At 41.5% G+C, this 12,912-nt stretch overlaps 1 protein-coding gene across 6 annotated transcripts in view; it reads left to right on the top strand.

The window, feature by feature from the left end:
- pecam1 (platelet/endothelial cell adhesion molecule 1) overlaps positions 1-10,420 on the top strand; it is a 192,714-nt gene extending 182,294 nt beyond the window's left edge. For 3 of the 6 annotated variants that reach the window (XM_037793414.1, XM_037793417.1, XM_037793418.1), the window contains 13 exons: positions 935-1,228; positions 2,948-3,244; positions 3,337-3,597; positions 4,463-4,744; positions 4,882-5,175; positions 5,258-5,539; positions 6,362-6,500; positions 6,636-6,703; positions 6,930-6,983; positions 7,917-8,009; positions 8,103-8,159; positions 8,788-8,810; positions 10,066-10,420. In XM_037793414.1, coding sequence (XP_037649342.1) covers positions 935-1,228; positions 2,948-3,244; positions 3,337-3,597; positions 4,463-4,744; positions 4,882-5,175; positions 5,258-5,539; positions 6,362-6,500; positions 6,636-6,703; positions 6,930-6,983; positions 7,917-8,009; positions 8,103-8,159; positions 8,788-8,810; positions 10,066-10,212 — 2,291 coding nt within the window. In that variant the 3' untranslated portion in view covers positions 10,213-10,420. The remainder of the gene's footprint in view (positions 1-934; positions 1,229-2,947; positions 3,245-3,336; positions 3,598-4,462; positions 4,745-4,881; positions 5,176-5,257; positions 5,540-6,361; positions 6,501-6,635; positions 6,704-6,929; positions 6,984-7,916; positions 8,010-8,102; positions 8,160-8,787; positions 8,811-10,065) is intronic. The other 3 variants (XM_037793415.1, XM_037793419.1, XM_037793416.1) reach the window with 2 other exon arrangements.
- Positions 10,421-12,912: the final 2,492 nt, after the last annotated feature.

Here is a 12,912-nt window from a genome sequence, read left to right as displayed (position 1 = left end):
ACAACGCCGTAGACGCTACAAGGTAGCCACGCCCTAAAGCCTACCCTGCTTTATGGTCTATCTGACTCTAAATGGGACCATAATTTACTAAATGAACATCGTGCTGTATTGAAGAAGACTTGAAACTAGCGATTGAGACCATAAACTCATGTTTACAATGTTTACTGAGGTAATAAATCAAGTGAGAAGTAGGCTCATTTTCTCATAGACTTCTATGCAATCAGACTTCTTTTTGCAACCAGAGGAGTCGCCCCCTGCTGGCTGTTAGAAAGAATGCATGTTTAAGGCACTTCAGCATTGGCTTCACTTTTCAGACCCGGAGGTTGCCACCTGGTTCTGAGAGTGGTATCAATCTTTTCATCTAACTCTTGGCAAGAGAATTAATGTATATTTACAAAAATGTTGAACTATTCCTTTAAAATTGCAATACCTACATGTATTCTTTGACAAAATAATTTTAATTCAAGGTCTGCAGCTTTTTTTTTATAGAGCTTTGAATGAACTACTTATACAGTATGCTGAGTTAGCGCAGTCGTTTACTGCCTCAGTCACTCTACATCACTGAGCCCAAACTAGCAGCAGTACTTTGAGGATGTGGACTAAGTGATTGTTGAGACAGGTTACACTGTGTTGTTGTTGCTGAGGGAGAGCAGGAGCTGGGATAAATCAACACAGCTCTCCCAGGGGGGCGGAGAGGGTCAGATGCTGTTTGTTGAAGCTTTTTCCTTCCTTCAGCAGCTCCTGCTTACTGCGCAGTAGACTGGAGGCCAGGGAGCGCCTTCCGTCAGACTTCACCTTTATTGTGGAGAGAATAATAGACCCTGACTGGTGTATTGTGTTACTGGCTCAGTCCCTGATGTTGGTTTTACACGAACGAGACAATAATTTCTGTCTAATACATGTGTGTGTGTGTGTGTGACATTTGGACCTACAGCATTCACTATAGATACCGTTGGCCTTACCATCCAACCCAGCAACACAGTTCCAAGCGGGACACCGGTGACCCTAAGCTGCCAGGTCACAGTCAGTCATGACAACATCCCTAACCTGACACACACTTTCCAGCTGAGACGGGACGACGTTCCCATCCACTCCTCTACCAGCACAGAAGACGCAATCGTATATGAACTCGACCCGGCCAGGGCAGCTGACTCTGGAAGTTACGAGTGTCGTGTCACAGTCAAGGACAAGAACAAAATCAGCGTCAGCAAAAAACTGGACGTCACAGGTAGAGCTATATATTGGTACAATAGATTTCTCAAACCAGGGTTTATTTGTTTTCAGTTGCTTAGATAATTTTGTTGTTATTGCTTTTGTCTGAAAGGGTAGTATTACATGGAAAATGTGATAATATACCTGAAATTCTACCATATATCAGCACATTTGGGGGAAAAAGTCAACATAAAGTAATTGGACAAAACCAGTGGTGTTTTTTTTCCCCAATTGAATAATTCACAATACTGCCAGCCATTTTCCACAGTATGTCAGAAGAGTTTAGACTGATATCCTGCCTTCTGCTGTTTAAATAAGCATTTCCAGAGAGCTCAAACTTTTGAGGTAAATATCAATCACAGTGAGCATTCTGGCTGCGTTTTTGTTTTTGTAAAAGTTATGCCACGACTCTTAAAATATGTCTTTGGTGTTGTGTTCAAGGAATCTCCAATGTTAGACATTTGGTAGGGAGGAGCTAAAAAGGACAAACAATAAGAAAACATATGTTAGATGTAAAAGTAATAAATTGTTTTGTATTTTTTTGCATTAGAAATGTTGCATGACAGCTGCTGGCATTGGAATTTTGGATGTTAGAATTTCTTTTAACACACAAACATGTTTTTATGCCTCTGTGCTGGCGACAGCCGTGGCTGTGGATGAACTGGTTAAAAGTTGGCAGTTAAATGCCTAATAGGATAAAATGATGTAGTGATGACATTTTGGACAGAACTGCAACTTCACTGGTTAGCGGAGGCATTCAACCGTGATGCGGTAATTCTAGTTGAAGTAAGTAGTAAGTAATGAGTCTATGGCTCACTGATGAAAGCCCTTGCGTTTGTAGTATTACGAACTGGTTGGCTGTGGCGACACTGTTTGGATCTCTGGGAAGCAGGATCACCGTAATTACCACTTATCGCCACGAGTGCCGCCAAGGGGAACGAAACAGAGATCTTTGAGATTGTAACGTTTGACTTAAAGGGATAGTTGGGTGTTTTGAAGTGGGGTTGTATGAGGTACTTATCCATAGTCAGTGTATTACCTACAGTAGATGACGGGTCGGCACTCTCCCAGTTTGGAGAAGCAGACAGGAGTTACTCCATGGAAGCGAAGCAAAAAGTATTTTAGACACCTAAATGAAAGGCTCACCTAAAAAAGAAAATCAATATCAATTTAAATGTACACTATATTTATAATAACCTTGCCGTCAGACAGCTATACAGTCTATGTTTCCAATGGGGAATTGACCTGAAAGTGAAACTTATCTATGCTCTCTAGATAAGCTTCACTTTCAGATCAGTTCCCATGGGAAAATATTCTAAATATAGCGCACACTTTTTTTAGGTGAGCCTTTCTTTTAGGTGGCTAAAATGCATTTTGCTGCCAGCCCCATCCACAGCACTGCATTGCTTTGGTTTCATCATCTACTGTAGGTAATACACTGACTATGGATAAGTACCTCATACAACCCCACTTCAAAACACCCAAACTATCCCTTTAAAGCAAAATTTGGGAAATAATTATCAGCAATGTAAATAAACATACCTTTTAAGTTAATGGGCTAAAACACACAAAACCATGGACACACTTGGCATTTCAAATCCTCATTGTTCGTGGTAATTCCAGGCAATACATACACCTCATACCCAGGCTCAAATATGTACTATTACATCTGAACAGACAACATTAGTATGCAGAGTATACTTTCAACTGTTCTGTTGGGTTTTCCTCTCCTCAGGCCTGCAGACCCCCATTCTGTATTTGAATAAGACTTTCCCCTATGAGAGCGAGGAGTTCACAGCCTCCTGCAGTGCTCCGGAGGAGAAAGGATCCCTCATCTTCCGGTTCTACCAGAGATTCAGGACCGGAGAAATTCAGAAGATAAAGCAGCCGGCGCCCACTGGGAACTCATCGGAGACCACGCTGGTCCTGAGGAGGGTTGGAGACAGCCACCTGTACTGTGACTATGAGGTCAACTTGGTTTCTGGTGCCAGACGCTCCAACCGCAGCAACGACATCCTAGTCATAGTCAAAGGTGATTAGTTCATGCGCTGTTATGTCTCCAACAAAAGATCAGACTGCTTACAGAGGCTTGTGTGATTGACTCTTCTGAGTTGTGTCTTGCAGCACTCTACATTTCCCCGGTCATGAATGTGCTGCCCTCCCCAGATGTCTATGAGGGTGACATAATAGAGGTGGTCTGTAAAGTGGTGAGTCCACTGAACAACATTGACGTATTCCTGACGAAGGACAGGAGGATCCTCAAGAAAGCCCGAGTCAGCCTCAGTCATCGGTACCGTACACGAGAAGGCGACTCCGGGGAGCTTGTGTGCAAGGCAGAGTGGGGCAACGTGCAGAAAGAAACCTATCAAACAATCACAGTCAAAGGCAAGAACTGGATAGCTCTTTGTTTTGTATATCTAAATTAGGGCTGTCAATCGATTCAAATATTTAATCGCGATTAATCGCAAATTAATCACACATCTGTTCAAAGTGTACCGTAAAGGGAGATTTGTCTTGTATTTAATACTCTTATCAACATGGGAGTGGAAAAATACGCTGCTTTATGCAAATGTATGTATATATTTATTAATGGAAATCAATTACCAACACAAAACAATAACACATATTGTCCAGAAACCCTCACAGGTACTGCATTTAGCATAAACAAAAATATGCTCAAATCATAACATGGCAAACTGCAGCCCAACAGGCAACAACAGCTGTCAGTGTGTCAGTGTGCTGACTTGACTATGACTTGCCCCAACTGTATGTGATTATCATAAAGTGGGCATGTCTGTAAAGGGGAGACTCGTGGGTACCCATAGGACCCATTTTCATTCACAGATCTGGAGGTCAGAGGTCAAGGGACCCCTTTGAAAATGGCCATGACAGTTTTTTTTCTCGCCAAAATTTAGCGTAAGTTTGCAGCATTATTTAGCCTCCTTCACGACAAGGTAATATGGCATGGTTGGTACCAATGGCTTCCTCAGGTTTTATATTTTCATATGATACCAGTATATTCACTCTAGCTTCAAAACTGAGCCGCTACAACCTAAAAAAACTCATGTTGCATTAATGCATTAAAGAAATTAGTGGCGTTAAAAGAAATTTATGTTAACTATTATTGCGTTAACTTTGACAGCCCTAATCTAAATACCTTCTTAACATTAGCATTTTCTATTTTCTAAATTAAAAAGTATACCACAGGAACATTATATAATGCTGGGTTTTTGCTCTCCCACTTCAACAGAGCTGTTTTCAAATCCACAACTGTCTGTGACGCCCATAGACATATTTGAGGGAGACCGCTTCAAGCTGACCTGCCCAGTCTCCATTTATGTCCCTGAGAAGATCAACAATGAAAGCGTGCAGTTCTCCTTCTACAAAGATAACGTCAAAGTCGCCAGTGCAGAGACATACGTCGCAGTGGCACACCCTTCTAAAAATGGCAACTACACATGTAAAGTCGAGGCTGCTTCTTCCACACACAGTTTTGTGAAAGAAAGCCAAATGGTTGTTGTGAAAGCAAAAGGTGAGTCATCAAATGCTTGGAATTAAGCATGCTGACATTAGCGTTTAACTCTAAGTTCCGCCTCACAGAGCTGTTAGCATGGCTGTCGTCTCTTGTTCTTTTCTGTTGCACTGACTGGCTAATTATCTTATCCCCAGTTCCTGTCTCCAAACCCATGCTGAGTGTGGTGGGGGGTACGCTGGTGTTGGGAAAGCGCTTCCAGCTGCTCTGTCACAGCAACAATGGCACTCTGCCCATCATCTATACCCTGCACAGCCCTGACAGGCAGGTTGAGCTCATGGTGAGCAAGCCAGGGGAGCAGGCCATCTTTAACGCCTCAGCCATCTACAAGACCTCAGACTTAAATCGCCTTATGTGCCACGCGAAAAACAGTGAAAACAGGCCTCCCATGACAGGATTAGGGGAGCAGCTGCTGCGTTCAACCATCATAGGTGTGTTGGATGACGACTCACTCAAACAAATTGATGTTAACATGGTGAACTGCAGGGCTAACGTGCATTTTACTCCACGCAGAGCCAGTGTCAAAACCAGTGTTGAGCGTGCTCCCCGACGCGGGGGACGTCTCCGAGGGGCAGGACGTGACTCTGGTCTGCACCGTTGAGAGAGGCACTCTTCCCATCAACTTCACCTTGTACCACACGGAGACGCAGGGCGCTCTCGGCTCCCAGACCTCCAAGACACTGAAAGTATCCTACAGCATCAGCAACATCAGAGGAGAACAACGAGGGGGATACTACTGTGTGGCCACCAACCGGGCCGAAGAAACCAAACGAAGCCACACCGTCATGATGGCAGGTGTGTTTTTATCTTCAGTTGATAGCAGAGATGATGATGGTCATGGGTGCGATTCTTGTATGTCTATCTTTGTGAGGGCTGTTAGAGTTTTAGAGAGGATGTTTATGAAAAGTGGACATAAAGTCTAAGGGTGCATTTCGATTTGAGTTTGACAAGTTTCTCAGTAAATTTTTTAAAGAGTAATGAGTTTCATAAAGACGTTTTAACATTGTGCTGTTGGAAAAAGAAGAAGTGAATCTGGTTGTAAAAGCGAAACACCATAAGTGTTTTTGACTCAGCATTTATGAGAATACAGATCAGCTATAAAAAAGTGAACCAACATGAGTTTGAAGTATAAACCCTGCGGCAATTATTACATTAAAAATATTAAAGAGGACACATCATGCTCCTTTTCAGGTACTAGAACATGTTTACATGCTTTTATGTTCAAAAACATCTCCCTCTATCTGAAACGCTCTGTCTGAGCGTCTGCCAATCTCTTCAGACTCCGCTTTAACTAGCTTTGTTTGAGGGCGTGCCAAACTAGCCGCTAGGCAGGTATTATGCAAATGTGTTACTTGGTGACATCACCACGTTACAAAAGAAAAAGCAGGACTTCAAGCAAAGCATTTCAGGCAGTTCAGGAGCAGTGTTTCTGTGCAGGTGTAAACTGTGACATGATTGGGAAATGAAATGATTACATATATAAACCCAGAAGTGAAAGACAAACTACATTAAGCAGAAAAGTTTGAGGTTCTGTGATAAAAATTTGGAATGCTGGGTTTTATAATCATTGTGTTTAATATAATTCATACACATCCATGTATTTCATTCAAATGGCAGTGAAGATGGCTGGCTGGAAGAAAGGTCTCATCGCTGTTATCGTCATCTGCTTCCTGCTCATACTGGCCATGATCCTCATTATGGCCTTTAAAAGACGTCTCCTTCTGTTTAAGAGGAAAAGAACTGGCGAGCTGTCGGTGTAAGTAACATTGCTCATGTTCTTATCAAAAATCAGTGTGTTGAAGGTGAAACAAGTTCAGTAACAAGACGGTGACGCCCGTACAGTTTCCTGTTGTAAAAAAGCTGATTGTGTTTTGTGTCCACCTCTTCTTAGGAAGTCAGCCAGCACCAAAGTGGAGCGGCTGAGCCTCACCCAGGCAGAAGTCAATGAGGCTGCTAATGGTAAAGTCGCTAATGCTGATATATACTGATTGATTGATTTGATACTGATTATACAATAAATAGTGAGCTGTAAATGGTGCTTAAGAGCAAATATGATTTAGTAAACTCATTTTAAAATATTTTCTTTGTTTTTTTGTTTTTTTTAAGCATTAAAGTAGTGGTGTAGATTTTACTGATGAGTCAACAACTGAGCCTGGTGCTGTTTTTTGTTCTTTCTGTGCACTAGTCACTCCAGGCATGATCGGAAAGAGTGTTTGGAGTGATCATGCATCAGGCTCTGGTGAGTGGACAGTTTTAAAAAATTAGTATTTCATTGATTTTTTAAATTAGTATTGTCTCATTTTGGTCAACAAATCAAATGACCCCTTAATGCAAAATAATAATGATAATAATAATAATAATAATAATAATAATAAAAAATAATAATAAATACAATAAAAAAATACAAAAAGAAACTCAAATCAAATACATATTTCGACATTAATCTGCACCATGATCTAATCTAATTTACAAGCAACCGTTTAATTCTTCTCCGTCTAATTTGTTTTGCAGTCAGTGCTCCTATAAAAACAGAATACAAAAGACAACATCAACACAATAAAACACAGAGCTAGAGCAGGGAAATGGAAATTCGTACCCGGGACACACGTACGATTGTGCAAATATGCAGTTGTGCAAGGGGAAGTGCAAAAAGTGCAGCCAGAGTGCTATATGCTATTGAGAATATTAATAGCACTATTTCAACAAGACTTCCAAGTCTGCTCTTGTTGGACAGATTTAGATTTCCAAACCAAACAGTAATACAAAAAAATAAAACTAGGGCTGTTAATCGATTAAAATGATTAATCGTAAATTAATCGCACATATTTTAGGTCAGAGGTCAAGGGACCCCCTTTGAAAATGGCCATGACAGTTTTTCCTCATCAAAATGTAGCCAAAGTTTGGAGCAGTATTTAGCCTCCTTCTCGACAAGCCAGTATCTTCTCTCTAGCTTTAAAACTGAGCCGCTACAACCTCTAAAAGGTCGATAATGCGTTAAAGAAATTAGTGGCGTTAAAACTAACTTGGTTTAACTTTGACAGCCCTAGTTAAAATGGATTCAATTAAACATCTGTAAATTACCTAATCTGACTGCTATAGCCTACTGATTGATTTAAAATAATATAAAATGCTGTGAAGTTTAACTTCAGCTTGCTCCTGTATTGTACTGCAGAGTCTGAGGACCAGAATAGCGTGACCGCTCCAGAAAAACCACCAGAACCTCAATACACCGAGGTGCAGACCAGACATGCAGATCCTGACAGAGGTGAGACTTCCTCTGACTATTAATATTATTAGTGTGTTATCATGTTGAACTCAAAAACACTGTCTAAAATAATTGTGTATTTGTTGATGACAGCTCCGGTGAAAAAGGGCACCGACACGGTGTACAGCGAAGTGCGGAACTCCAAGCAAGGTACGACCAACATCCTGCTCTGCGTTTCAAATCCCACTTAATGTTACGCGGTGAGAGAAAACAGGCCGCTCGCTGACGTTTGAAAGAGAAAAGTGCCAGGAAACAGGATCAGCTCTGACTGTAAACATCTGCATTGTTAGTGAAAGAATGTGTCATTAAAACAGAAGGCCCAGTCGCCAGGTGTCCACTTCCTGCTTTCGTCAGAGAGAACTTCCTGTTCTAACAATCAGAACCAAACAGTGTGTACATCCGTTAAGACTAAGTGAGCAAATGCCATTGTTTCGTACTCGTGGGGGAAACTATTATCCATTGTTCAGTCACTGGCTCCTAATAACTCCTAACGGTTTGAATGTCGGCTGTAGTGATGCAGACAATGATGCAGCAGAAGTGAAGGGAAACACAATATAACATAACAGGCATGTTTTTTGCTCTATGAGAGGAGACGTTCTTGTAGATAAAGACTCTATTAGCACGAACATGTTAGTGTGAATGTGTGCGACATGATAAGCTCCCTGTTTCCTGGGATGTGGGAGCTCTTTCATGGGAGTGCTGATGACTATGCCAGCCCTCCTTTAATCCTCAGACTCCTTTTGTTTCCTGAGCTTGTCCTCTGGCTTTGTTTTTGCAGGTGTTCCCGAGCAGACTGATGGTGTAAGTAGAAGTACACACACCACGCATACACACACAGTGCATGCACACGCTACAAAAAGGCAGACACACACACACACTCATGAATCTGTTGTGTCTTTGCTCAGAGAGACCTCTCACGGACAGACAGTGCAATAAACGGAAACCCTGAGGAGTCCGTTTTTATTGTTTGTAGACAGGTAACTGAAAGTATTATAGTCCAAGTAAAACACTTTATTTAACTGCTTTGTAAATTTGTGATCCATTACTAATACTTATGTAGGAAGTGTCCTGGAAAAGACTATGCAATTTGGAACTAATTATGTTCAATTGTTGCACTTCTATTAATTAATTCCAGTTATTACACGGTAGTGTTGAATACTCGATTCTGATTGGTCAATCACAGCGTTCTATGGTCCGTTATTTCTTTATAGCAGACCGTTGCTATGTATAACAGACTGTTGCTATGGCCGCAGTTCTGATGTCGGACTCTGGCGGAATAGTTTTGTTTCAAATTATTGATTTCTTAAGTAAGTAGCCGTGTAATAAGCAGATTAATGTACAGCGTCAGGGTGCCGCATCGCCCTGTCGGGGTTTATTTCACAACAATGACCAGCTCGCTGTACATTATCCCTTACTTAATTAACCTTGAGTCAGTACACACTAGGTCAAGTGAACATTCAAAAATGTGTCTACAGAAATCAGTCTACTGGCAAACATACAGTTCTACATGTTGAGGGATAGCGTTTCCTATAATAGATGAATGATTATACATTTTAACTTGTGTTTCAAGCATCTGCTTTTAGAGGGGACATATCGTGCTCATTTCCAGGTTAATACTTGTATTTCGGGTTTCTACTAGAACATGTTTACGTGCTTTAATATTCAAAAGACACATTATTTTTCTCATACTGTCTGTCTGAATATACCTGTATTCACTCTCTATGTGAAACGCTCTGTTTCCAGTAATAAATATATACATACATTTGCATAAAGCAGCATGTTTGTCCACTCCCATGTTGATAAGAGTATTAACTATTTGACAAATCTCCTTTTAAGGTACATTTTGAACAGATACAAATGTGCGATTAATTTGCGATTAATCCTGATTAACTATGGACAATCATGCGGTTAATAGCGACTAAATATCTTTATCGATTGACAGCCTTAATATTTTGTTTTGTGTCTCAACATAAAATATCAGTGCAAGACCAATTTTTGTCAGCTCTGAAACTGTAACAGTGTCAGTTTTTCCCTTTCTTTCATTGTTTTGTCCCAGCAGGGGTCAGTGGAGTATGCACAGCTGAATCATGATACGGATCACCACAGTGACCACGGTAACCAAGGCGACCACATCGTCCAGGATGACCACATAGATGAGATTGACGACAGTGTTCACATCGACACTGCTGACCACGGGGAATGAAAATCCAGAATACTGACCAGAATATTTATTCCTTTATTTATCCGGCTGGTTGATGCAGCTGGAGACTTTTGTCCTGAAAGACCTTAAACAGCTCTAAGCATTTACTATATACTTTTTGTATTTTTGTAACGCTTTGCAATCAACATCCCACACTGTAAATCCACTTGCTTTTGCCTTTTTGAAGGGCAAATAAAATGTTTTTGATAAGTGAAATGTCTCTCTTTCCATCTCCGGTAGATTTCTTGCCAGGACACAGAGAGAGAGGATGTGTGTGGTGGCCACAAAGGAAAAGACGTTCAAGTCTATATCCTTCCACTGCTGTCAGTGGTGACAGAATCTGAATAGAAAGAGAGGTCTTTGAAGTGAGCAGAGTAGTGATACTGCCTCTTTAGAGACGAGGCTGGGACTACATTCACCAGTGCTTGCTGTTGAAACCACTAGAGGACAGACTTCAGGCAGCGCTGCATGGAAACTTAGTGCCATCTGGCTGTGATGTCTCTCACTGCGAGGGGGGCATCCACTGAGGTAATCACTTTCATCACACATATCAGTTTCATGTTCCGTTATCTAAGCTTTGATTGAATGATATAACATGAACTGATCCAAGGTCTCCAGATATGTTTAGCTGGCAAATCTATTGCTAAACTTAACGCAGCAGTGGAGGATAATGTACATTAATAGCTGGGATGAACTCAGACTTTGACACTTAGAGCTCATAGCTCAGGACATAATGTAACATAGCTTGTGTGTTAGAGTTGTATGTCAAAGCCCAAAGCCCAGGGTGACTTCTTCAAATTGTTTGATTTGTCCAACAATCCAAACCAAAAAATATTCAATACACTGGTATCTGGTGTTTTTGCTTTAAAAATGACTTAAATGATTCATTGTCATTTTCTATTGATTGTATTGATTGGCTTCTGCGCTAGTGTTAGAACACCATGAATACTAGAGCTGCAACGATTAATCGATCAGTTGTCAACTATTACATTTATCGCCAACTATTTTTGATTAAGTAAGTCATTTTTTTAAAGAAAGGTCTAAATTCTCTGATTCCAGCTTCTTAAATATGAATATTTTATGGATTTTTTTTACTCCTCTATGACAGTAAACTGAATATCTTTGAGTGGTGGACAAAACAAGTCATTTGAGGACGGTGTCTTGAGCTTTGGGCAACACTGATCAACATTTTTCACCATTTTCTGACATTTTATAGACCAAATAACTAATCGAGAAAACAATTAATCGACAATGAAAATAATTGTTAGTTGCTGCCCTAATGAATACCCCTCTACAGAACGGTCACTTTATTGCTCTGCTGACAGATATTTCTGAGTGAGTGCAAAGCATTAAAGTGATCCTTCTGCATATCTTATTTTAGAATGATTGTTTTCATTATTATGGCTTTACAAAGTTCTCTGACCTCTTTCAAAGATCTGTGGATGTTAAAAGTGTCATTTTGACATTCTGCACCTGTTAGCAGGTGAACTGGGGCAAGCTCTGCACAACAATAGGTGCTGCTCTGGACCTGGGCATATGTTTTGGGTTCACTCAGTTCACGGCAGCAACTGCTGTCGACAATCTGGATTATGAGGATCTGCGTTTTGACAGGAAGCTCTTACAGACGCTGAACAGCAGATAAAATCCATGTGGGAATCTGTAACAACCTGACACCAGAGCTAACACCGACAGCCTGCCACCGACTCACAAGCTTTCATCTCCATTCTTAGCACACAGGCGAACGTACGGTATAGACTGTTCATCTTCATTACCGGCCTGCCTGGAGTTTCCATATGCTTCCGTGTGTATGCCAGTTCACAGAGCCGTCTGATCTCCTCCTCCACCTCTTGAGCTTCTTTCACCGCTGCAGTTGTGCTTCACGAATGTGTGCACAATATGTGACACCAGGGTGTGGTACAATATTTCCAGAGTTTGCACCATTCCCTCAGGCCCCCCACAGACCTCACATGCGGAGTGATACGTGTGCTTCTCGGCTTCTGTGGGGTCCTCAGAGGCATCTATGAATGGATACGGCTTCAGCTCGGAGGTGCCAAAATGAAAACTCATCCCTGCTTTGAGGATAGGGCCGCGTCTCAGTCGACTCATGGTTTATTAATCACATTACAGTACTTAACCGGGAGGCCGGCCTTGACAGGAGGCAACAGCATATTCTAAGCACCAGAGATCCGGCACACAGGGACTGTGTTACAAGAATATCAGGGTAGTAACTTACACGCCATCAGACTTGTTAGAAATAGGCCGTCGGAGTATGATTACACAGTGGGCAGAGAAAACCGTAGTCTGAACTTGCTATGGTTTTTATTCTTGGATGCATTTGACCAAAAGACAAAACCGCAAAGTCATATAACACCCGTTTTAACCGGTGTGTTTGCAACGGCTACAAAACTGTGTGTGCAGCGACTGCCAGGGAAGTGCTCTGAGTGCATTCTCGTCTCAGACACCGAACACTTTGCCCAAGCATGGTGCTGCTCTGCCGTTACATCATAACTGTCTGTCAGGAGGGAAGGTGGTGGATTTACTACCGTACCCAAAGCTGCGACGTGTGAGGCCATGTACACACCTTTAGGGATCCTGTTACCACCAGGGTAATACTGTCACATGATCAATGCTTATGGTGCCAATCGTGTGGTAACTAAGGAAACGTTTTGTACATGCATGTGGTAACCGTGATAGGTCGGTCCT

This window comes from Sebastes umbrosus, chromosome 14 (genome assembly GCF_015220745.1).
Source record: "Sebastes umbrosus isolate fSebUmb1 chromosome 14, fSebUmb1.pri, whole genome shotgun sequence".
Classification (NCBI taxonomy): domain Eukaryota; kingdom Metazoa; phylum Chordata; class Actinopteri; order Perciformes; family Sebastidae; genus Sebastes; species Sebastes umbrosus.
This window is presented reverse-complemented; position numbering and strand designations above follow the sequence as displayed.